Source organism: Phyllobates terribilis, unplaced genomic scaffold (assembly GCF_046119375.1).
Source record: "Phyllobates terribilis strain yellow unplaced genomic scaffold, ASM4611937v1 Scaffold_1__5_contigs__length_1240528914, whole genome shotgun sequence".
Classification (NCBI taxonomy): domain Eukaryota; kingdom Metazoa; phylum Chordata; class Amphibia; order Anura; family Dendrobatidae; genus Phyllobates; species Phyllobates terribilis.
In genome coordinates this window covers 306,742,582-306,768,610 of record NW_027362761.1, presented here as the reverse complement: position 1 = coordinate 306,768,610, position 26,029 = coordinate 306,742,582, and the positions used below count along the sequence as shown (strand labels likewise).

Here is a 26,029-nt window from a genome sequence, read left to right as displayed (position 1 = left end):
TCCATGGGTTCCGTAGTCAGGGGACAATTAGCAACCACATGTCCCGACCCCTGACACCACCAGCACCTAAGGGTGGAGGTACTGTTAGGTCTTATGACAGTTTGGGAGAGAATCGGTCTCCTGCCACTCTCACTCCGAGGTTCCCCTTCAGCACGGGTACGGTGCTGACTGTCCCCAGCAGAGGGATGTGACCCCTTTCCCGACTCCTGGGTTGGCAGGGATCAGCGTGACAGCCGCGAGGGGGCAGAGTCCCGGATAAAGTCCTGAGTGGCCGAGTAGCGCTCGATCAGGCTGACCACCTGGTCGAGTGTGCCGGGGTCCCCTTGCCCCACCCAACGTTGGATAGCGGCTGGCAGAGTCCTCACCAGCCGGTCAACCACCACCCTCTCCACCATCTGGGCTGGAGACAAAGTCTCAGGCTGGAGCCACCTCTTTACCAGCTGCAGGAGGTCATAAGCCTGAGACCGGGCGGGTCGGGCCTCCACATAGGCCCACGAAAACACACACTGAGCCCTCACGTATGTATTAACCCCCAGTCGGGCAAGGATCTCACCTTTGAGCCTCTGGTAGTCCTGGGCGTCCCCCCGACTGAGGTCGAAGTAGGCTATCTGGGCATCGCCAACCAAAAACGGAGCCACCACTTCCGCCCACTGGCTGGCTGGTAGCTTTTCCCGCTCTGTTGTGCGTTCGTAGATGGTCAGAAAGGCTTCCACGTCGTCCTCCGGACCCATGTTCCTCAACGCTGAGCGAACCTTGTCCCGGGCCTCTCGACGTTCCGGAATCGGTGTTGTGGCCGTTTCCCGCAGGGCAGCAATCTGTTGCAGCATCAGTTCATTTGTTTTTTGCTGCTGCTGGTACAGTAGCTGCTACTGCTGATTGTGCTGCTGTTCCCGCTCCTGCTGTTGCCGTTGGAGATCCTGGTGCTGCTCCTGCTGTTGCCGTTGGAGACTCAGGTATTGCTCCTGCTGTTGCCGTTGGAGACTCTGGTGCTGCTCCTGCTGTTGCCGCTGAGACTGTATCTGCTGCTGCTGGGTGAGTACCAGCTGCTTTAACAGCTCCTCCATTTTGTCCATGGCGTGGAACTGAAAGGTGGCAGGCCGAATTGTGGTCATGCAGCTGCCGGTGGGGGTATGCCTCAGTCACAATGCCCGCATTCTCCACCAAACTGTAAGGCGGCGGTGTTCACACCGTGCAGTAACTGAGGCAGTGACCCAAGCAAGTCCAACATAAACACCTTTTATTCAGCAACTCACGGGTAAACAGAAAGTCCTCCGGTTCGCAGCCGGGTTAACATGAGTCCATAAACAACGGTTGCCGGGGACAATGGCCACGCCGGGCCGCTCAGAGCCTGACAGGTGCAGAGCCTTCCTAGGCGGTGGTTCAGCCACACTCAATCCTGCTGAGCTTTCATGCTGTGCTCCTAACAGGTTGCAACATAGAACACCACTAATCCTTAGTGCAGAGATTTTAAAGGACCTGTGGCAAGAGGTACTGGAAAACCCGGGTTGGAGGGAGGAGGCCGCCCCACTGCCTCCTGTGACCTCCTCCAAGAAATGAAGGCCCTGCCAGGTTTTACTTAATCTGCCTTAGCCCAGTAGTCTGACCAGGTCATAGCTCACCTTCATTCCTGCATTGCAGCCGCAGCTGTGTCTGTGACTGCAATGTACTCCAATGGATTTAATAGGTCTCTGTACACATTCTGGGGGATATATAACGTCCCTCGTATACGATCCCGGTCACTGCCTCACAGGCCTTACGAGTAATTTTTAAAGGGGTAATAATACGTTGGGATCACAGGATTTTATTGCTATTTTTATCACCCTAACATCTTATTTGCTTTTGCTGCTGCTGCCTGACATTGAGTACTGCTGCTCAGTTTACTTGTAACCAGAATACCCAAATCCTTTTCCTGATCTGCAATCCCTAGTTTATTTCCATTTAATGTACTGTATGTACAGCAGTATGATTACTCTGGCCTAAATGCATTACTCTTTTTTTTATCACCATTAGATCTCATCTGATATGTGTTTGCCCATGCAGACATCTTATCCAGATAATTTTGTAATATTATACCATCAAGCTCAGTTTATAATGGTGCTATATGGTGATATTAGATACAGCTCATCTTTTGATATATTATTGCATTTTTCAGGCAAGGCTTGTAACCTGTATCACATTGTAAAAACCGATATTGTAATGCTTAAAGGGGTATCCCCATCTCCAAGATCCTATCCCAATATGTGACAGGTGTAATAATAATAATATTAGAAAATACATTTAATTAGATATGTACAGTCATGGCCAAAAGTTTTGAGAATGACACCAAAATTATATTTTCACATGATCTGCTGGCCTCTGGTTTTTATTAGTGTTTGTCTGATGTTTATATCACATACAGAAATATAATTGCAATCATATTATGAGTACCAATAGGTTATATTGACAGTTAGAATGAGTTAATGCAGCAAGTCAATATTTGCAGTGTTGCCCCTTCTTCTTCAAGACCTCTGTAATTCTCCCTGGCATGCTCTCAATCAACTTTTGGACCAAATCCTGACTGATAGCAATCCATTCTTGCATAATCAATGCTTGCATTTTGCCAGAATTTGTTGGTTTTTGTTTGTCCACCCGTCTCTTGATGATTGACCACAAGTTCTCAATGGGATTAAGATCTGGGGAGTTTCCAGGCCATGGACCCAAAATCTCTATGTTTTGTTCCATGAGCCATTTAGTTATCACCTTTGCTTTATGGCAAGGTGCTCCATCATGCTGGAAAAGGCATTGTTGGGGCGCCAAACTGCTCTTGGACGGTTGGGAGCAGTTGCTCTTGGAGGACATTCTGGTACCATTCTTTATTCATGGCTGTGTTTTTAGGCAAGACTGTGAGTGAGCCGATTCCCTTGGCTGAGAAGCAACCCCACACATGAATGCTTTCAGGATGCTTTACAGTTGGCATGAGACAAGACTGGTGGTAACGCTCACCTCTTCTTCTCCGAATAAGCTGTTTTCCAGATGTCCCAAACAATCAAAAAGGGGATTCATCAGAGAAAATGACTTTGCCCCAGTCCTCAGCAGTCCACTCCCTGTACCTTTTGCAGAATATCAGTCGGTCCCTGATGTTTTTTCTGGAGAGAAGTGGCTTCTTTGCTGCCCTCCTTGAAACCAGCCCTGGCTCAAAGAGTCTCCGCCTCACAGTGCGTGCAGAAGCACTCACACCAGCCTGCTGCCATTCCTGAGCAAGCTCGGCACTGCTGATAGTCCGATCCCACCGCTGAAACAGTTTTAAGATACGGTCCTGGCGCTTGCTTGTCTTTCTTGGGTGCCCTGGAGCCTTTTTGACAACAATGGAAGCTCTCTCCTTGAAGTTCTTGATGATGCGATAGATTGTTGACTGAGTTGCAATCTTTGTAGCTGCGATACTCTTCCCTGTTAGGCCATTTTTGTGCAGTGCAATGATGGCTGCACGTGTTTCTTTAGAGATAACCATGGTTAACTGAAGAGAAACAATGATACCAAGAACCAGCCTCCTTTTAAAGTGTCCAGTGATGTCATTCTTACTTAATCACGACTGATTGATCGCCAGCCCTGTCCTCATCAACACCCACACCTGTGTTAATGGATCAATCACTAAAACGATGTTAGCTGCTCCTTTTAAGGCAGGACTGCAATGATGTTGAAATGCGTTTTGGGGGTTAAAGTTCATTTTCTGGGCAAATATTGACTTTGCAAGTACAGTAATTGCTGTTAAGCTGATCACTCTTCGACATTCAGGAGTATATGCAAATTGCCATTACAAAAAATGAAGCAGTAAACTTTGGAAAAAATACTATTTGTCTTATTCTCAATACTTTTGGCCATGACTGTAGTATAGTTTTTCTGATTCGCTATGTTTCTTTCCTCATGTGCAGGCATTGCAGGACCTTAGGTATACATGATTACGTCCACTGATATAGGGCAGTTAGTTAGCTAGTTGCTAGTGGTCATAACCATGGATATCTAAGGTCCTGCAATGCCTGCACATTGGGGAAAGAGACATAGCGAATCAGAAAAACTACACTACATTTCTAATTGGAGATATTTGCTAATATTATTATTATTACACATTCTACATATTGGGATAGGATCTTGGAGATGGGAATACCCCTTTAATTCTAGAATGAGTTACAAAGCCTTTTAAAGATCTGAATCTATCCAATGTAACAAACTAACAATATCAGGGGATATTTTCAAAGGGGAAAAGAGATTTACATAATGTTGTCAGAGATTGAAGTACGCAAAGGATATGTTCATGAATCAAGTGTAATGATTGTCATACACCTGAGTGGGCATTTACACCAGCAGATTATTTAAGTCTTCCTAGGAAAGTTTATTTACCGATCGGCCAGTGTAAACAGGCTGCAGATCACCATCACAGTTTATGTGCACAGAACGAGAGTATTACCAATCGATCTATGTGCATAGTCTACATCAGGGCTGCACAACACATGACCCACGGACCGCATGCGGGCCCAGCTGAAGGTTCCCTTGTGGTCTGCAGAGAGAAAGGATACTCTGGTTCTTGTTATATCCAAATGTATTTGTGTCTTTCAGATGCAAATACATTTGAGTACATGAGCGCCCGTCAGCCTTGGCCACGAAGTGCAGCAGCGTGATGTGGGGGGGAATATAATGAAGAGGGGCAGTGTGGGGGGAATATTAAGAAGAGGGTCACTCTGGGGGGTTATTATGGAGACGGGCACTGTGGTGGGATATCATGGAGAGGGGCAGTATGTGGGGAATATTATGAAGAGGGGTACTGTGGGAGTAATATTAAGAAAAGGGGCAGTGTGGGAGATATTATGGACAGGGGTACTGTGGGGGAATATTATGAGGAGGTGCACTGTGGGAGGATATTTTGTGTAGGAAGCACAGTGAGGGGCAATTATTTATTCAGTGGCAAGCATGGGAGATATTTTTGTTTTTTCATGGCACCGTGTCGGGATTTGCTGCAGACGACGGAGAAGAGGGAAATCTGGAGAGATGAGCTCTGGGCATGAAATCTCATCATGGCATCTGTACTATGTGGAGATAAAAGAGATGGGAATGACTCTAATCAAAGAAGATGTTACCTGTACGGTACCTGGATGTAAATGTATATTTGTGACACTGCCTGCGTCTCATCAGTCCTGTGGTTCCTGTATTGTCCGCAGTTTGATGATGGCTAGTAACAACAACTCCCAGCATCTCCTTATCATTGTTAAAGACATATTGGGAATTGTATGTTCATGTGATACAAATGTATATGAAGCTGACCTGACACTGCAATTGATCATTGTACTAAGCTTGGTGCTGCATTCATGTACTGACAGTGGTTCTGGTGCTGCATCAATGTGCTGACAGTGGTTCTGGGCTGCATTCATTTACTGACAGTGGTTTAGGCTCTGCATTCATGTACTGACAGTGGTTCTGGTGCTGAATCAATGTACTGACAGTGGTTCTGGTGCTGCATTCATGTATTGACGGTAGTTCTGTGCTGCATTCATGCATTGCCGGTGGTTCTGGCTCTCTGTTTATGTACTGTTAGTTGTTCTGGCGCTGCATTCATGTACTGATTGTGGTTCTGGTGCTGCATTCATCTACTGAGAGTCATTCTGGCACTGCATTCATCTACTAATGGTGGTTCTGGCACTGCAATCATCTAGTGATGGTGGTTCTGATCTTGTACACATTTAGCAATCCATAATATGCTTCAAGGCTATGTTAAAACTGAAAAATCCTCAAAACTTAGAGTTTTGAGATTATGAGGAGGATTTGGCGAGTTTCTAATCAATTTCTGCTCCAAAAACTCAGTGTAAGGTAGAGTGTGTTCACACTAAGTTTTGGAGCAGAAACTCTCCAAATCCTTTTCAAATACTAAAAACTTGGTTCTGGTGATGTGTTACACGCATGCCGCTAGGTTCAGATAGGGCGAGACGGGTTTCATGAATTCGTTGGAATCCTGGGGGAACCGTTACCCAGAGCGACCATAGGCTGCAGCTTCTCTCAGGCACACGATAGATTCAATTGCTGACACATCTGACAAGTCTTCATAAATAGTTGAACAGTGCAGTTTAATCAAGTACGGTCAGAACCATTTAACTCTTTGAAGCAACAGGCTTCACCACAATACAGTCTATTAAACCAGGCACAGTAACGTCAGTCTTTTCAGTAGCATAATTCAGCACAGATTAGATCTCTTTGCAGCACACTTCTATGCATACTCAACCACAGGTTTTTCCTTCACAAGGACACAATAGTGCACAGCATTCTTTATCCTGCATGGAGACGGAGAGGGGAGGGTTTGATGAGGGAGATGATCCCTGGGATCCCTGTGTGAAGATGATTCCTTCCAGTCCTTATCTTTCTGCCCGATAATACTCTGAACTGTTAGTTCAGGGAGTCTATCTGACCCATGTTTAGCTTCCCTCCTGATCTGAATTCTGTTCACTTGCCTTCTGTGAGATACAGATCACACACCACCTTTCTCTTAAGGTCCAGCCAGACTAAAAAACAAGTTCCCCACAACCCCCCTGGGGCTCTGCTAAACACTCCCTGTCTCCTGTGACTGTGTTAACCCCTCTAGTTGCTGGATGCTTCTGAAGCACAACACTTCCTGTCTCTTGTGACTGTGTTAACTCAAATAGTTGCTGGATGCTTTTGGAGCAACAGCTCTACTTCTGCATGTCACAGATATATTAATATACGGACAGTGGTTCTGGTGATGTATTTATGTATGTACCCCTTTTAAAAAAATTGGGATTGGTTCAGTATGACAATGTGGCCCTTGTACCAAAAAATGTAGTGCACCCCTGGGTCTACATGCACCCTTAAACAGTAGAGTTTGCTTACATCTATTTCCCCTGACTCCCCTACATATGAACACGGGGCTTGGCTGAGTGATCATGAATTCGCAAAGGGGAAGGAGGATGCCAGTTATCTCTTAACATCCAGGAGAGCAAAAGAGATGCCTTTTGAGTTGAAACTGCCTCATCCATAGTCTTTTTTGTGGAGAGGCAGGAAGTCCCCATACATTCTAGTTTATATTGGGGCTTAACATGGTGCTTTTGCCCTGCATTATTTACAAGAAGTCTCAAAGTCAGTGAAGGTATATCATTACATTACAATTCAAAACCTCACAGAAAAAAGTGGTCTAGGGTCTGAAAACTGTGAATGCCCACTTCTCTACTTTGTAGACAACCAGTATCCTACTGAACTCATCACATTCAACAAAATTAAACTCTTCTGATTGTACATGGAGACTACAAGGTTTATATATAATTCACAAGATATTAGAAGTATATATGTGAATATCTTGGGCCAGAAAAGCCGAAACTTTCTCATAATATCAGTGTAATTTTAATGAAAACTGGTTGGGTGGCCAATTTTAAAAAATTGCAGGGCAAATGTTTAATGGGAATAAGCGTAAAATGAACTCACTGAGATCTTGGTAAACACGTAAAGAAGTAGAGATAGAACGGAGAGGTAAATTCGAATTCGATCCCCTCCAAAACGTTTCCGCAGGTACTCTGGCATTGTGACTACCTATGAAAAAATAATTATTTAATATAATCATGCATCACAGTTACCAGTCTGTAGGTATGGAGTTGTCACATGAATAACATTTATCACCTATGACAGGTGATAAATGTATAATCGCTGCAGGACCCACAAGAGTGACTGCAGACTTATCGGTTTGTACCAGACAACCCCTTTAAAAGAGCTGTTTTAAAGCTGTTCTGATCACTGGGTCGGGCCAGCTTCAGTGTCCTTGCACTCCTCTGGTGCTGCAGAGGTTAAGCTGCTTCTGCATGCCGGATCAGAGGGTGCACAGTTCAGATCAGTGACATGACTGCTGCTGGTCTGAACAGTAAGGCTAAGTGCCCACGATGCAGAAATGCTCCGGATTTTTCCTAAGCGTTTCTGTATCTCCCTGGCAGAAAAAACGCATGCGGATTTTACATGCATTTTTCCTGCCAGGGACAAGCGGAAGTGAAGCGTTTTGATCATGCGATTTCGCATGCGGGTTGTCAAGTGCTTTCCAAGCGATTTTAGCATCACTTGGAAAGTGCTTGACAACTTGGTCACACTATATAAATCCATGCAACTGGCATGGATTTGATATAGTGTGACCAAGTTAGTTAAAAAAAATAAATAAATGGTAAAAAAAAAAAAAAAAAACATATACTCACCTTCCGATGGCCCCCGTTCTCCTTATCCGATGCGTCCAGTCTTCCTGGTGTTTCGCGGTTGTGTAAAAGGACCTTCCATGACGTCATTTAGTCATGTGACAGGTCACGCGACCGCCGACGTCAGCGGTTGCGCGACCCGTCACATGACTAAATGATGTCATGGCAGGTCCTTTTAGACCATCGCGAGCTGCCGGGGAGGCAGGACGCATCGCTATGGAGACCGGGGGCCATCAGAAGGTGAGTATAATGTATATTTTTTATTTTAATTCTTTTTTTTTTACAGGTACTATGGTACCCGTGTCTGGATGAGAGTCTCCTCTTCTCCAGACCCGGGTACCATCCGCACATTGAATCGCTTAATATTAAGTGATTCAATGCAAGTCAATGGCGGCGAAAATGCCGCAATTGCGCAAAATAATTGGTAGTGCTGCGGATTTTTCCGCAATTATAGTCCGCAGCAGAAATTTGCGCAGCATGTGCACAGCACATGCGGATTATTATTGGGGAACATTGCAGACCTTCTACCAAGCATTTTTTAAGCGTTTCTGCAGCAGAATTGCCGCTGCAGAAACGCTTAAAAAACGCTTAGTGGGCACACAGCCTAAATCAGGAGTGCACTGCACCCCGGACAAGCAGGAAGCTGGGAAACAGAGGAATGTTGCACTCCTTAAGAACAATGAGAACAACCATTTACATTTTGGAAAAATGTTTACTAAGAAGACTCACCCCTGCTTTCACGTAGATTGGCACAAAGATCCATCCTAGAATGACCACCATGACCAGAGCCTGAAAACACAAACAAAAAAAGTCTCATAAATATGAAAAAAATGCTCAGTGATTATTTCCCTTGTGTGACATGCAGAAGTAGTGCTGTTGCTTTAAAAGCATTCAGCAACTATTACCAGTAACACAAGCACATGAGACTGGAAGTGTTGTGCTCCAGAAGCATCCAGCAACTAGAGGGGTTAACACAGTCACAGGAGAAGGGGAGTGTTTTAGCAGAGCCCCAGGGGGATTGTGGGGAAGTTGTTTACTGTTTGGCTGGAGCCGAAGAGAAAGGTGGTGTGTGTTCTGCATCTGTCAGAAGCGCTCCTGCAAGTGAAATGGATTCAAGTCAGGAGCGAAGCTAAGCACAGGTCAGGTAGAGTTCCTGAACTAGCAGTGCAGAGTATTGTCAAGCAGAAAGATAAGGACTGTAAGAAATGGTCACATGGATCATTCTCCCTCAGAAAATTCCCCCCCCTCCTTCACCTCACTGTGCTGTAAAGAATGCTGTGTTCATTAATGTGCCTTTGCATTAGAACTGTGCTGTCCTGTACTACTGGGAAGACTGTGAACTGCTGTGCTGCTAAGGAAACTCTACTGTTTGTCACTGAAGCCTGTTGCTCATAAGACTTAACTTGCACTGGCTGTGCGGCTTCTTATTAAATGCTACTGTTCTACCATTTATGAGGACCCTTGTCAAGTGTGTCTGGTCAGCAAGTGAAACAACCTACGTGTCTGTGCCTGAGGGTCAATACCCCTGTGTGCCTGAGAGAAGCTGCAGCACATGGTCTATGGTCGCCCTGTGTAACGGTTCCCCCAGGATTCCAAAGAATTCATGTAACCTGTCTCGCCCCTATCTGAGCCTAGCAGCGTGCGTGTAACACTTGTAATTCCAAATATTTCATGATTTTTACTTGCTGTCAGTAAATGGAAATATTGTTTCTACTTAAGGATTGAAAACCTGTAAAGACCTAAAGCCTCCAATATACCTTAGACAACTGTTGACCGATTGATGGTTCGGTTGGCAGCTGCCTCACCCGATTCTCCCATGCATGTGTTTTCTATGAGAGAGTCACTACTGCACCACGTTCCAAATAATTATACACATACTATTTTTCTCTGATCTTCCTAAATGGTCGATGCAAATGAGTCAGTATAATGTTCAAATTATCAACCGTTAGAATATAAATCACATTTTATTTTACAAACCTCCCAATAACAGTGTTTTTATCAAAACTAAAAAAAACTCAAAATGCTCTGTTCAAAATTATGATGCACAGCAGAGATTTCAAACATTTTCTAGGTTGTAAAAAATTGAAAATAGTTATTTGTTGAATGTACAGCATTAAGGGTTCACATTACTGAAATCAAAAGCTTTTTCAATCAAAAACATCTTAATAGGCCAAGTTACATGTTAACATAGGACCTTCACAATACTTGCATCCATCGAACTTGGAGTTTTTGGATAATTTCTTATTGAATTTCTTTGCAGGATGTCAGGGTAGCCTCCTAGAGCTGCTGTTTTGTGAACTTCCTCCCACCCTCATAGATCTTTTGCTTGAGGATACTCCAAAAATTCTCAATAGGGTTGAGGAGAGGGGAGGATGGTGGCCACACCATGAGTTTCTCTCCTTTTATGCCCACAGATGCCAATGATTCAGCGGTATTCTTTGCAGCATGAGATGGTGCATTGTCATGCATGAAGATGATTTTGCTACTGATGGCACGATTCTTATTTTTGTACCATGGAAGAAAGTGGTCAGTCAGAAACTCTTTGCACTTAAACAATGTCATTTTCACACCTTTAGGGACCTTAAAGGGGCCTACCAACTCTCTCCCCATGATTATTGCCCAAGACATGACTCCACCACATCCTTACTGACGTTGCAGCCTTGTTGGGAAATGGAGGCCATCCATCAACCACCCACCTGAACCATCCAGGGTTGCATGGCATTCACCAGTAAACAAGACTGTTTTAAAATTTGTCTTTAAGTATGTCTGGGCACACTACAACCATTTCTGCTTGTGGGCACTGTTTAGGATTGTTTGAATAGTAGGTTTATGCACAACTGCAAGACGCTGGTGGATCTTACACCTTGACGTTCTCTGGACTCCAGAAGCGCTAGGAGATTCAATTACCTATTTGTTGCTTTGTAATGGTATTTTAGCAGCTTCTCTCTTAATCTGATGAATTTGTCTGGCAGAAACCTCCTCATGATACCTTTGTCTGCACGAACCCGACAGTGCTCCGTATCAGCCACAAATCTCTTCACAGTACGATGACCACTTAAGTGGTCATGGCTCGATTCTTGGGCTCAATCCGGTGACCTCTGGCTGTGCATGAGTTTCCCTCTCTGTTGGACTGCAGCCTGTGTTCTTTTTGTCCAACTGCTGATAATGTGCTATGCGCTTTGCAGAGGGACCCAGCAAGTCTGGCGCCAAACCAGCAAAGGCGCAGCCAAAGACGCACTTAGTGCAAGTTGCCCAGCTTGGCGAGCCCTTGAGGGCCGGGAATACTCTTCACCCAACTCCCAGTAAATGGAAGGGGGACTTTGGCAGAGCTCTTCCCAGGACCACTGTCACCGGACAGCTGGGGTCTGGTGACGTGGCTGATGCCTAGTCAAGAACCTGGTGAATACCTCTACAAGAACCCCAGGGAGTGAAACCAGAAGAGAAAATGAGAAAACCCCTGAAAAGATAGCAAACCTAATGCTAGCAGCACTCTCCACTACAGCACATGGAATTGCAATAAACAGCAAGGCACTGACTGAGCAGAGAGCAAGATTATATAGCCCGCCTAATTATCAGGTGTTGAATACCTCCCAATCATCCCCAGACAGCCACTCCCTGCTAGCCTGCACAGCAGAATGAACACAATTCCAACATTGCCTAGTACCAGACAAAGAAGCGTCCTGCATTGCCTGGCAACTGGGGAAATCAGTGACAGACTCGGCATCCCGCGTCCTCACACATCCTACATCACCAGAAATCGATGCTCGAAAATATTGGGACAGTCTCCATACGCGCGTAGTAGCTCTGCCTCCAGGATCAGGACAGTGGCGGTGCCTGCGACCGGAGTAGCGCAGCACCAGACCTGCTCTATTCTCAGGTGGGAGCACAGAACCACATAATGCTCTAGTCTTTGCTTTGCTGTGTTGCTTCTATGCAGGTGTTTTCATTTCCTCGTTTGTTTGACCTATCACATATTGGGAGGGGCTATTTATACTCTCCTGGCACATGCAGCCTTTTCTGGCTATATTCCAAGTTAGATGGATGTTTGGAGTCGCAGCTCCCCAGTGAAGGATTATCTTGCTCAGGTTTTCTCTGTTGCTTCTCCTGCGGTTTATTTGCGTTTTCCCCCTCTCAGCACTTTTCTCATTTTGTTACATTCAGTGTGTAGGGGTATTCTCGTATACCGAAGTCTTTTTGGGTTACTTTCTTATTCTTCCGTCTTTCATGTATGACTATGTGAACACATCTTTAGCCCTGTGTCCCACCCACTGTCTGTGTACACTATATTCTGTTGTTGTTGTTTTGGGTTACACTCTCTATATAATTGAGGGTGAAGTTAAGGACACTCAGGGTTAGCTGACATTCAGTGGGGTTACCTTTGCATAATTTTAGGGTGCCAACCTCCGAGGTCATGCAGGGACAAATCAGGGGCCGGTTAGGGATTTGCCTAGTCTGTATATTAACCTGTGGTGTGCAGGTTTAACATCTCCCCTAGTTTGTTCATCTCCATGCGAATGTTAGGGCTCAGTCATATCAGAGTTTTTATGAAATAACTAATGTTTTCATACCTTGTCCAAGCAGTTGCACTATTTGCTGCTTTTCAGCAGCAGACAGATCCTTTTTCTTTCCTATTATTATTATTATTAATTTATATAGCACCATTGATTCCATGGTGCTGTACATGAGAAAGGGTTACATACAAAATACAGATATCACTTACAGTAAACAAACTAACAATGATAGACTGGTACAGAGGGAAGAGGACCCTGCCCTTGCGGGCTTACATTCTACAGGAATGGGGAAGGAGACAGTAGGTTGGGTGGTTGCAGTAGCTCTGAAAGTGTTGATATGGTCATTGCACGTTTCTTGAAGAGATGAGTTGTCAGTCTCTGTCTGAAGGATCCGAATGTGGTGGATAATCGGACGTGTTGAGACATGGAATTCCAGCCGATGGGGGATATTTGGGAGAAGTCTTGGAGGCGATTGGGTATGGAATGAATAAGTGTGGAAGAGAGAAGGAGGTCTTGGGAGGACCGGAGATTACGTGAGGGAAGATATCGGAAGATTAGTTCGGAGATGTACGGAGGAGAAAGGTTATGGATGGCTTGGTAGGTCAGTGTTAGTAGTTTGAACTGGATATGCTGGGGAATTGGGAATTAATGAAGGGATTTGCAAAGAGAGGAAGAGGAGGAGTAATGAGGAGAGAGATGAATTAGTCAGGCAGGAGAGTAAAGGATGGACCGGAGAGGTGAGAGAGTGTTAGCAGGTAGGCCACAGAGGATGATGTTGCCGTAGTCAAGGAGGGAGATGATGAGGGCATGCAGAAGCATTTTAGTAGATTGAGAGTTGAAGAAAGGACGGATTCTTGAAATATTTTTGAGTCGGAGGCGACAGGAGGTGGTGAGAGCTTGGATGTGTGGTTTGAAGGATATGGCAGAGTCAAGGGTTACTCCAAGGCAGCAGATTGCTGGTACAGGGGAAAGTGTGATGTTATTTATGACATTACACTTAAAACCTGTGGCCTGGTTAATAATGTGGAACATCCTTCTTAGTAGTGTTCCTTTAATTGGGCTCAGCTGGCAAACTAATTATCACAGCTGTTTGAGATTGATTTCAGTGATCCAAAGAACCCTGAGACACAATACCATAATGGAGGGTTTGGCTGACATTAGTCTAATGTGTATGGAGTCCTTAAAGTCCTTAAAGGGGTTGTCTGACCTTAGGCTTCAAGTTAGGAGTCACTCTATGTGACTGCAGCGATGGGAGCATGTACTGCGGCGGCGGGAGTGGCCGGTCATGTAACTGCAAGCATGCGACTTGCATGCTTCCGGCCACATTTCGACTAGACTTTTCCAGCCTTGCTCTATACACTTGCATTGAGCGAGGCTGCTTGCATCTATGCAGAACGTGACAGCATGTATGCAAATCAGATACTTGCAGTCGCATGCCCGCCGCTCCCCGGACCATAGTGTAACATCCCTGGCGGCGTGCTTGCATAGTGCACCACCTCCCACTATGCAAGACCGCAATCTTACCTGTCAGTCCAGCCTGCTAATCTTGCTCCAGTTCATGCTGTGTGCATGCCTCTTGACTGACTGCTTAGGGCGGCGGCCCGGTTACTTCCTGATTTAATAGCTGCTGTGGGCGCACCACTAATGCGTCTCCAGCCTATTGCTGTGAGTCACTGGATATTTAAACCCCCTCTACCCAGTAGGAGGTGCCTGAGCAACACCTTCACTCAGTTTGTCTTTGCAACTGTATTGCCAGGTCCTGTCCTGTTATCTCTGACTTCTTGTCTGTTTCTGCCACTCTGGGGGCTGCATTCCCAGACCTGTTATCTCTGACTTCTAGTCTGTTTCCGCTACTCTGGGGGCTGTATTCCCAGGCCTGTTACCTGTGACTTCTAGTCTGTTTCCGCCACTCTGGGGGCTGTATTACCAGGCTCGTTTTTGTATCTCATTTCAGTAGCAGTTTCTGTCTGAACTGTATCCTAGCCTGTTACCTGTTTATCTCTATGTCCGTACCTTCCCTTTTCCTGCAGTATCTGAATCTGCACCTAACTCCAACTCGTTGGCTCTGTTCTTGTGTTTGTGAGTTTTGTGTCCACTCGCTACTTCATAGTAAGTACCTTGTGTGTATCTGGTTCTGCTTGTCTTTTTTCCCTTCCTCCGTATCTTCCTGTATTTTCCAGTCTGTTCCATGTGAACAGAGCCCTGTCCTCTCTGCCTTGCCCACCGCTCCGGCGGTTTCTCTCTGCTCTGACTTGCCCACCGCTCCGGCGGTTTCCCTCTGCTCTGCCTTACCCACCGCTCCGGCGGTTTCTCTCTGCTCTGACTTGCCCACCGCTCCGGCGGCTTCCCTCTGCTCTGCCTTACCCACCGTTTAGGCGGTTTCTCTCTGCTCTGACTTACCCACCGCTCCAGCGGTTTCTCTCTGCTCTGACTTGCCCACCGCTCCGGCGGCTTCCCTCTGCTCTGCCTTACCCACCACTCCGGCGGTTTCTCTCTGCTCTGACTTGCCCACCGCTCCGGCGGTTTCTCTCTGCTTTGCCTTGTCTACTGCTCCGGCAGTTCCGCTCTGCTCTGCCTTGCCCACCGCACCTGCGGTTTTCGCTCCGCTCTGCTTGCTCACCGCACCAGCAGTTCCTCTCTACTCTGCCTTGTCCTCCACTCCGGCGGTTTCGCTTTACTCTGCTTGTCTACCGCATCTGCGGCTCTGTATCTGTCTCCCAGTCTGTACTGGACCCTATCCAGCCTGTGTTCCCACCTGCTAGTACCTCCCGGTCTGCACTCCAGCCGTGCTAGCCAGTATCTCCCTGTCTGCATACCAGCCGTGCTTGCCAGTGCCCACCTGTCCGCATACCAGCCGTGCTTGCCAGTGCCCACCTGTCTGCATACCAGCCATGCTTGCCAGTGCCCACCTGTCTGCATACCAGCCGTGCTTGCCAGAGCCCACCTGTCTGCATACCAGCCGTACTAGCCAGTACCCACCTGTCTGCATACCAGCCGTACTTGCCAATACCCACCTGCCTATATGCCAGTCTAACCTGCCTGTTCCTGCATTCCCCGGTGTGGGTCAACAACTGTGACCGGGGTCTGACCTGGAGTCGCACCTGGTCCCTCTGCTCGGTTCCTCCTTGTTCCACGGAGTCGACTAAGCCGCCATGCGACCTTTATTCGGATCGGGTTGATACTTAGTTACGCCAGTCCAGGCACTCCTCGGTTCATGGTACAGTGGGATCACTAATCACGCTCACGCCAGTCAGTCCGGGCATGAGCGTAACAGTTTGCTCAGGCCATGGTTCCCGCTGAGCCCAACGGCCTTTCGCTCTGAGAGACATTTTGAATCCTTGTCTGGCGTATATGACGCACCCCTGGGCCTTCGTCGCGCGGCATCGCGCGCACGGGAGCTTACCCGGAGCCGGATCTGTTGAGGGTTGTAGTCTCGTGGCGGTGACCCGGTCCGTGCCCAGGTAGTCAAACTGAGCGGCGATGTATTAGCGGTAGATGTTGGACAACTACGCCACCCGTTGAATGCAGCGAAGGAGCTGCCGCTGCAGGGCAGACCGCTGAGGCCGGTGGTAGGATTGTGCAGCGTGATAGTATCACCCCCAACGGGAGGGGTATGGCCTCAGGGCAGCCGACGTGGATGATGGGGGTAGCAGGAATCACTCAGAGACGATGCGGTGTAATTCAGGGTCTTTACTGGTGATAAAGATAGACCCTCCCGGAGTACTGGCTAGCGATCGGGGCCTGGTCAGTCCTTGAGCAGATGGGATCTCCCCTGGCCAGGCGGAGTTGTAGGCCTCCCAAACTGACTGTACTCTTCTGGCTACCTTGCTAGAGGCGGGTATAAGTAGCCCACGTCCCTGAGTGTACCGTGTGGTGCTCACCCGTATGGCCGGTGACTCGGGGCCTTCTAGTGGCGTCCGCTCCACGACGGCGGTGCTGGTCCCACGCGTGTGACCGTGCCTTCGGGTTTCTTGGCCAGAGGACCTGAAATCCCCTGCCGGGCGGTTTCTGCTGCTGGGTAAAGATTAGTCCCCACAGCCTCGGACTCCGGGTCCGGTGATAGCTTCTCAGTCAGGGCGAGCTCTGCAGCTGCCAGCCCCTGACTCCTTATAGCACTGCTCCCACAGAGCTCCTGATGTTCTTTTCCTAGATCTGCTTCTCTTCTCTGTCTCTACTTCTTCTCTACTCACTAACCCTGCCTCAGCCCTAGGTTTATATAGGGGAAGTTCTTCCCCTCCCAGGACTGGGCAGGAGGTGTGGCATGCACAGGATCCCTGACCAAGGGACCTCCCACCTGCTCTCAGACATAACATTGCTGTTACTGTGGAAACCAGACCCCTGGGGTGCCACATTCCCCCCTAGTGAAATTTAGTACTCCGGGACTAAACATATTTTTAGAAAAACATAACAAGGTATAAACAATAATAATACAATAAGAAAAACACATAAAGATGGTTACGGCGTGTCCGCAACCGGGTGCAGTCTTTGAAGAAAACAAAGGTGTCCATTTCACCAAAACAGGGAGACGTAACCAGGTAGGGGTCTGTCCTGCCCCGAGTCCTTAACAGTCTTTTAGTCCATTCCTGGGTTACGCTCCAACCAATTGTACAAGGATTCCCGGTAAATCCACCAAGGACTCCTAAAAATAACTAGAAACACATAATTATTTACAAGTAACAGACAGGTGACCACAAATAAAACAATTTAAACACTTCAAATCCTCCAACGTGCGGGTAACTGGCCTCTAGTGGCCCTAGTGGACCTACGGAGTTGACTGTCTGGCCCTGAACTACAGGGTGTAGGAGCTGTCAAGGGTAAACTGGGCAGCTGTCTACGGGCTCTTTGGCTCACTAGGGGTACGGCAGGCTCACTATGAGCAGAGGGTTGATCCTCCTGTTCTGCTTGTGTGGAGTCTGCTGCCTCCTGGACCGGCTGCTCTTCCAGCTCTACCTGTTGCTCCGTAGGCACTTGGGATGCTGGTTGGAGGAACGTGAGGACGGGTACCACAACTGCACCATTGACTTGAGTCCAGGATCGAGGGAAGTCTCCGAGCACAGTACTAACCATATCTTCCCTTTCCTCTACGGGTCGAGGGTCTTCTTGCTCTCCTTCTGGGTTCCGTAGCTGTTCGGGACACTTCTTCAGGTGATCCCGGGATACAATGGCTGTGGTTTCCCCTCCGTCTTTACTGATGGTACAAACCTTTGGGTTGTCGTGGCTTGAGGGCAGTACGGTGTACGGGTCCTTCTCCCACTGGTTGTCCAACTTGTGGAGCCGTCTCTTCCTCTTCAAGACCTGCTCTCCGGGTACCAGGGGAACAGCGGGAGCATACTGGTTGTAATTTTTCTCTTGTCTTTCCCTAGCGAGACAGAGACTTCGCTCCACGCTCTCCTGTACTTTCCGGTACTGCTGCTGCCTCTCTGTGTCCCAGTCTGCTTCCGGTGAAGTGTCCTCGGGTGTCAGGACTCCCATCTCCAGGTCAACAGGTAGCTTACCAGGCCTTGCCCTCATTAGGTAAGCCGGGGTACAGTTGGTGGAACCTACAGGGATGTAGTTATATAGGTCCACCAGGTCGGGCAGCTTCTCAGGCCACAGACTGCGTTCTTCCAGGGGCAACGTTTTCAGAAGATCCATTACCACCTGGTTCATTTTCTCACAAAGTCCATTAGTTTGCGGATGATAGGGTGTCGTCCTTATCTTCCGGCAGCCATACAGATTGCAGAATTCCTGGAAGACCTCCGCTTCAAAGGCAGGTCCCTGGTCCGTCAGCACTTGGTCCGGGTACCCGTGTGGACGGCAGAAGTGCTGCTGGAAGGCTCTAGGTGCTGTTTGAGCTGTTAAGTCCTTAACGGGGACGACAACCAAGAACCGGGAGTAATGATCCACAATGGTTAACGCGTAGACGTAGCCACTTCTGCTTGGGGTCAGTTTTACATGATCCAAGGCTACCAGTTCCAACGGCTGCTTGGTGACAATGGACTGAAGGGGGGTCCTCTGGCTGGCACGGTCCTTCCTTCTTAGGTTGCACGGGCCACAGTCTCTGCACCACCTCTCGATGGTTCCCCTCATGCCTACCCAGTGGAACCGCCCGCGCAGCAGGAACTCCAGCTTCTTCCATCCGAAGTGTCCAGCCCCGTCGTGGTATGCCTCCATCACCATGGCTGCGTCTCTTCGTGGCACCACTACTTGCCAGATTAGTTCATGCGTCCGGGAGTTAACCATTCTGCGGCACAACTTCCCCTTGTAAAGGAACAGTCGACTCTTCTCAGCCCACTGGGTCAAGGCGGGCATCTGGCTGAGTGAGCATCTCCTTCACCAGTCGGACGGCAGGGTCACTGTCTTGCGTTTCCTCCCAGTTGTAGTGAGGCAAGGGGTTAAACGTAGCGGCTTGCTTACTCCTTACCCGATGGGAATACTGGATAGTCCCATGACGGTGGAACGCGGGGAGTTCGACTTCTTCCAATCCCTCTGGATCTTCTCCTACGTCCGGTAGGTTTGGCATCCTGGACAGGGCGTCCGCGTTGGTATTGGAGCGTCCTGCCCGGTATTTGATTGTGAACTCGTAGTTGGACAGACGGGCCATCCATCTCTGCTCTAGGGCACCGAGTCTTGCCGTGTCCAGGTGTGTCAACCGGTTGTTATCCGTGTACACGGTGAACCGGGAAGAAGCGAGGTAGTGCTTAAAGCGTTCGGTGACTGCCCACACCACTGCCAGGAACTCTAGCTTAAATGAGCTGTAATTCTCAGGGTTTCTTTCGGTGGGTCGCAGTTTTCGACTGGCGTAAGCGATTACTCGTTCTTTCCCCTGCTGGATCTGGGACAGTACGGCTCCTAGCCCGATGTTACTTGCGTCGGTGTAGAGGATAAAGGGCTGGCTGTAATCAGGGTACGCCAGGATTTCATCCCCCGTGAGGGCCATCTTCAGCTGGCGGAAGGACTCTTCTTCTAACTTCTCCCATTTGAAGGGCGGCTTCTGGTTCTTGGCCTTCCGGGACTGGCCTATCAGGAGGTCCTGCATAGGAGCTGCCTTTTTGGTGAAACCGGGGATGAATCTGCGGTAATAGCCTACCAACCCGAGGAACTGCCGCACTTCCTTTACACTGGAGGGACTTGGCCATTCCTTAATTGCGGTGATCTTATCAGGGTCGGGAGCCACTCCGTCAGCGCTCACCACGTGTCCCAGGTACTGCACCTTTGGTTTTAGGAGGTGACACTTGGAGGGTTTTACCTTTAGGCCGTAGTTTGCCAGAGCTTCGAACACTTCCGCCAGGTGTTTCAGGTGGTCCTCATAAGTCTTGGAATATACGATGACATCGTCCAGGTACAACAGGACCGTCTCGAAGTTTCTGTGGCCCAGACAGCACTCCATTAATCGTTGAAAGGTTCCTGGTGCGTTACAGAGTCCGAACGGCATGCAGGTAAACTCGCTAAGTCCCATCGGGGTGGTGAATGCGGTCTTCTCCCGGTCCGCCTCTGCTACAGGAACCTGCCAGTACCCACTAGTGAGATCCAAGGTAGAGAAGAAGTTAGCAGATCTTAAAGCAGCCAAAGACTCCTCTATCCTTGGTAAGGGGTACGCATCCTTGTGTGTGATACGGTTGATTTTCCGGTAATCTACACACATCCTCATGGTGTTGTCTTTCTTTTTGACTAAGACTAGTGGAGCTGCCCAGGGGCTACAGCTATCCCTGATCACCCCAGCCTCCTTCATGTCCCTAAGCATCCCCTTGGCGTGTTGGTAGTGTGCAGGGGGTACGGGTCGATACCTCTCTTTTATGGGAAGATGGTCTCCCGTGGGGATGTGGTGTTCTACCCCCTTGACTCGCCCGAAGTCTAACGGGTGTTTACTAAACACTCTCTCGTACTCTTGAACCACCCGATAGACTCCCTGTCTCTGGTGTGAGGGAGTGGAGTCAGTACCCAAATGTAGTTGCTGACACCAGTCCTCCATTGTTTCCTTAGAGCCGTTACTTTCCTCCGGGGAAGATGGAGGCAAGGGTTCTACGGACTGTATGGAATTTTGATTGATGGTATACAATTTGGCTAGCGTGGCATACCGGGGCAGGTACACTTCCCTCTTCCCGATATTTATTATGCGAACGGGCACCCTCCCATGGCGTACATTGACCACCCCCCGTGCTGTCAAAATGGTGGGCCTACTGTCTGAGTAAACTGGTTCTACCATTGCCTGGTAATCTCTACCTCTCAGACCAATAGCTGCCCGGCACCAAATCATCATTTCACTTTTTGGGGGCATGGCAATAGGAAAAGGGTCACACATTCTTACGCTACCAATCTCACCACCGGAGAGTTCTATCTGTTGCCGTCGCATCAGTGCCCGGATCTCTTTCTGGAGCACTCGCTGCTGGCCGGAGCTGGCGTTCTTGGCAACCTGCTGTAAAAGGAAAATCACCTCTGCAAGACAATTTTCAATTACATTAGTTCCTAGAGTTATCTTTGGGTGGCTCTCGCGCTTGTCAATGTCTACAATGATCAGTCCCTGTGCCGCCAATTCGACTCTACCGATTTTAATGGTCACCTCTTTAAATCCAATCTGTGGCACGGGCTGACCATTGCTGGCGATGATACTCAAGTCGTCGTCAGGGTAGCGGGTGATATCCGAGTCATTCCAGTACTGCTTGAAGAGCACGTACGGGATAGTGGTAACCTGTGACCCGGTGTCCAGTAGGGCACTCATGGGGATGCCATCCAGTACCACGGGCAAGACTGGACGTCCTCCCACATATTTGTCGCGCCAGTTCGATGGGCCTGATGATCTTTTTCCTGGGGTTTGGCCCTCTACCCCAGGTTGTGCCAGTTTAAAGGACAGTACCTTGCCATATGTCCGGGTTGATTGCAGCGGCGGCAGATGGGTTGTCCGTCCTCGTTGTATCGGTCGCTGGGTCTTCCTCTGGCCGGTGGGGTCCTCCTTGGTCGACGCCACGGGATGTCCTCCGGTCCGGATGCCAGCTGGATCTTCCCTGGAGTGGAAACCTGTAAAGACTGCACAGTTCGGGTTAGCGCGGCAACGCTTTTAGCTAGCTCTTGGACCTGATGGTGCAGGTCTGGAGCCGGGTCATTGTTCAAAGCCTGCAAATCAGCTCCCACAGGCCCTGCCGACAAGGGTGCCGCCTCCTGGTGGTAAGTGGTAGTGGGGCGTCTGTGGGTCACAACGCCACCTGGTGCCGGTTCTCGGAGCACCCGGATGGCTCTGTCCTTGAACTGTGCAAATCCCAGATGAGGGTCCTGGGTTCAGTGGGCATTGCAATATAAACCCTCTATAAATTGTTCAGTCAACAGCCTGTCCTCGTCTCCCACGCCGTCAGGGTCGGTCTGCTTAATGGCTCTCAGGGCCTCTTGTAGGTTCAGGGCATAGTCCCTTATACTCTCGTGTGCTCGCTGCTTGCACCCGTAGAATCTAAGCTTGATCTCGGCTGAGGTGCGGGTATCAAAGGTGTCCCTCAGCCGGGTTAGTATCCCTGCAACAGTCCTTCCCCCAGGTAGCCAGGACTTTACCTCCCTTTGGGCTGCCCCGGTTAATTGGGCCACCAGGATGCTCACTTTTTGCTCTTCTGTGAGGGGATACACCTGGAAGAGGCTATCCAGCTTTTCTCTAAAGTCATGCAGGGTATGTGACTCCCCTGAGTACTGGGGTAGCCAGGCCGCTCCCGGGATATAGGGCATGGTGAAAGGCATGACTGCAGCAGCGGTGGCGCTGGCGGGGGTTGAGGCAGTGAAGCTCTCCTCCGTATCCGACATCTTCCTCCCCCCTAGTGGACCGTGGCCTACCTTGCGATGATCCTCTTCCGTAGGCCGCGGCTCCGCAGTGGATCGTCAGGGTTGAGGACCTTCCGTCGCGCTCCTGTGACGTCGGCGTCTGCTGGGCTCCTTCCAGGACCTTACGCAACGTCCGGACGTGAGGCGGGGCTTCAGTTCTCGCGCGCTTTCGGAGTCCACGCCCCTCTTCTTCCCGCGCGGCGTCTTCAAGATGGCGTCCAACGGCGGGAAAACTCCACGGATGGCGGGAAGAAGGCAGAAGATGGCGCCGGATGGCGGGAAAACTTCGCGGATGGCAGGAAGAAGACAGAAGATGGCGCCGGATGGCGGGAATCTTCACCACTGGTAAGTTTGAACAGTCTTTTTCAGGCACGCAGTACCCGGTGGTTGTGGGCACGAGATCCTGCCGACTACGCAAAAAAAGTTGACGCACCCCTGGGCCTTCGTCGCGCGGCATCGCGCGCACGGGAGCTTACCCGGAGCCGGATCTGTTGAGGGTTGTAGTCTCGTGGCGGTGACCCGGTCCGTGCCCAGGTAGTCAAACTGAGCGGCGATGTATTAGCGGTAGATGTTGGACGACTACGCCACCCGTTGAATGCAGCGAAGGAGCTGCCGCTGCAGGGCAGACCGCTGAGGCCGGTGGTAGGATTGTGCAGCGTGATAGTATCACCCCCAACGGGAGGGGTATGGCCTCAGGGCAGCCGACGTGGATGATGGGGGTAGCAGGAATCACTCAGAGACGATGCGGTGTAATTCAGGGTCTTTACTGGTGATAAAGATAGACCCTCCCGGAGTACTGGCTAGCGATCGGGGCCTGGTCAGTCCTTGAGCAGATGGGATCTCCCCTGGCCAGGCGGAGTTGTAGGCCTCCCAAACTGACTGTACTCTTCTGGCTACCTTGCTAGAGGCGGGTATAAGTAGCCCACGTCCCTGAGTGTACCGTGTGGTGCTCACCCGTATGGCCGGTGACTCGGGGCCTTCTAGTGGCGTCCGCTCCACGACGGCGGTGCTGGTCCCACGCGTGTGACCGTGCCTTCGGGTTTCTTGGCCAGAGGACCTGAAATCCCCTGCCGGGCGGTTTCTGCTGCTGGGTAAAGATTAGTCCCCACAGCCTCGGACTCCGGGTCCGGTGATAGCTTCTCAGTCAGGGCGAGCTCTGCAGCTGCCAGCCCCTGACTCCTTATAGCACTGCTCCCACAGAGCTCCTGATGTTCTTTTCCTAGATCTGCTTCTCTTCTCTGTCTCTACTTCTTCTCTACTCACTAACCCTGCCTCAGCCCTAGGTTTATATAGGGGAAGTTCTTCCCCTCCCAGGACTGGGCAGGAGGTGTGGCATGCACAGGATCTCTGACCAAGAGACCTCCCACCTGCTCTCAGACATAACATTGCTGTTACTGTGGAAACCAGACCCCTGGGGTGCCACATATACGTGCACCAAGAAGAAAAAAATTTTTTCTCAAGCTATGGCCCAGGCGATTTATGCACCAGCCTAAATGGATCTATCAGCACTCGTTCCTGCGGATCCACCACGGTACTATGGGGATCCAAAACGAAGCTGTGCATTTGTGGAGCAATGCATGCTGCATTTCAAGTTCTATGCTCACTATTTGCCTACTGATCGGGTTAAAGTAGCATTCATGATGTCCTACCTAGAGGGTGATGCCTTGAAATGGATCACCCCCCTATGGGAAGCATGGGATCCTATCATCTATGACCTGCAGGCCTTCCTGGTGGCCTTTCTAATGGTCTTCGATGACCCTAATCCTGAAGCCTCTGCTAAAGCTTCCCTTCCCAATATCCCGGAGCAGCCCAGATGGGTAATGTGTGTAGGTAGCCTACCAGTCCTCCAGCCCGAAGAGACTGCTGCCCACCCAGAATCCACACAGGATGACTATGCTCCACGGAATACTTCTCTTCCCAACCTCAAGAGGCTTGATACTTAGTTACGCCCCTCCAGGCACTCCTCAGTTCATGGTACAGTGGGATCACTAATCACGCTCACGCCAGTCAGTCCGGGCGTGAGAGTAACACAGAGAATCCTCACAGCACACAGTGCGTGTGATGTGAGGATTCACAAGTCTGCCGTCACATAGAGTGACTGCAGACTTGTACCGAAAAGCCAGACAACCCCTTTAATACTTTCCAGTATTAGATAATACTAATCAGTTTGGTGTTCAGACTGTTTGAACTCCAAAAGTTTTACAACATTTATTCAGTTTGCATACAATAATGTTTGGCTACTGGTCCTTTTTAATTCTTTGAAGAAGTGACCTCTCAAGTGATTAATCTCCATCAAATCAATAACATCACATTAAATAATAACAATAAGAGGTTGTTTGATAGTTACGTAATGCCTTCAGATTTGTCACCCAAAGGGTGTGGAAATTTACACAGGAATTGGCTAGTGTCCAGAGGGGAACACAGCAGTCGCATTTGCATTCAAACCCCAAAGTGTAAGGGGCCACAGGCCCCTTGCCACATCGGACGCTTGAGGCAAGTGTTAAGCACACAAGGTCTTGACTATCTTTAGAGGGATTTGAAGGAGGCGGTTGCAGCGTAGAAAAACAAGAATATTAGTGAACTGGAGGCAATTGTCTATGAGGAATGAACTAAGATTTGCTGCCAGAAGCTGGTGACTGGCCATGCATCACGTTTCTAGCGGTGAGTCAGCTAAAGGGTGCACTACTAAGTACTAAAGAAGCCTGTCATGAAGGGGTTCAATTTTGTGAGACTATGGTACTGTACTAATTAAATGTTGCATTTTTTGTTGAATTTTTTTTTTTACAAGCCACTTATTATATTAGTTGCGTTGAGGTATTTACATTGTTTTTGTTTGATTAGTTTATTGGAAACAGCAGAAAGTTTGTACATTTAGCTAATAAACTTTTTTGAAACATTTTAATTGCATATATAATTTCTATTAGAAATTTGATTACATTTGTCTTGTCTTCTTCCATAACTTATAGAGAGCCGTGACTGTAATTTTCTTGTCAATTAAATTCCAATTATCGTCTGCTTTTTCCTGTGCATAAATAATGGGTTTTATAGACTGAATTAAACAGTAAACACATAACCTACTCCATATCATATACTTAAAGCATTATGCACATAATCCTCTCTAAAAGTGGACTCTTATTTACCCAGGTGGAAACTATGGCTATAATCGGAAACACTGCAATTTAGCATGACTCATTAGTCCAGACCACACTAGAAAATAGCAAGTTTCAAATACAAAATTGATTTCTAGGTTCAACTTTACTTGAAAAATGAGGGTAATGAAGATCTACCCTTAATCATTAAGCGTTTATGAATGTATATATTTCATATTTATATAGGCACTATTGTGATATCTTCCACAATCTTTCTTATTAAACCCTAATGCATGCAGAGTCCCTATAGTCCCAGAAACCGTTGTAAAACATTTTGACAAATTGCAAAATTTTATTGTAATACAAAGTTGCACAAAACATTTGCTACTTTTGGCCTAAACAGTGGAAACATACCACAAGTGACCCCATTTTCGAAACTAGACCCCTC

The 26,029-nt window shown here is 48.5% G+C and overlaps 1 protein-coding gene across 1 annotated transcript in view; it reads right to left on the bottom strand.

The window, feature by feature from the left end:
• SLC5A1 (solute carrier family 5 member 1) overlaps positions 1-26,029 on the bottom strand; it is a 133,053-nt gene that overhangs the window by 37,232 nt on the left and 69,792 nt on the right. The window contains exons 4-5 of the mRNA XM_073673998.1: positions 8,934-8,993; positions 7,456-7,560 (exon numbers count right to left, since the gene is read on the bottom strand). Coding sequence (XP_073530099.1) covers positions 7,456-7,560; positions 8,934-8,993 — 165 coding nt within the window. The remainder of the gene's footprint in view (positions 1-7,455; positions 7,561-8,933; positions 8,994-26,029) is intronic.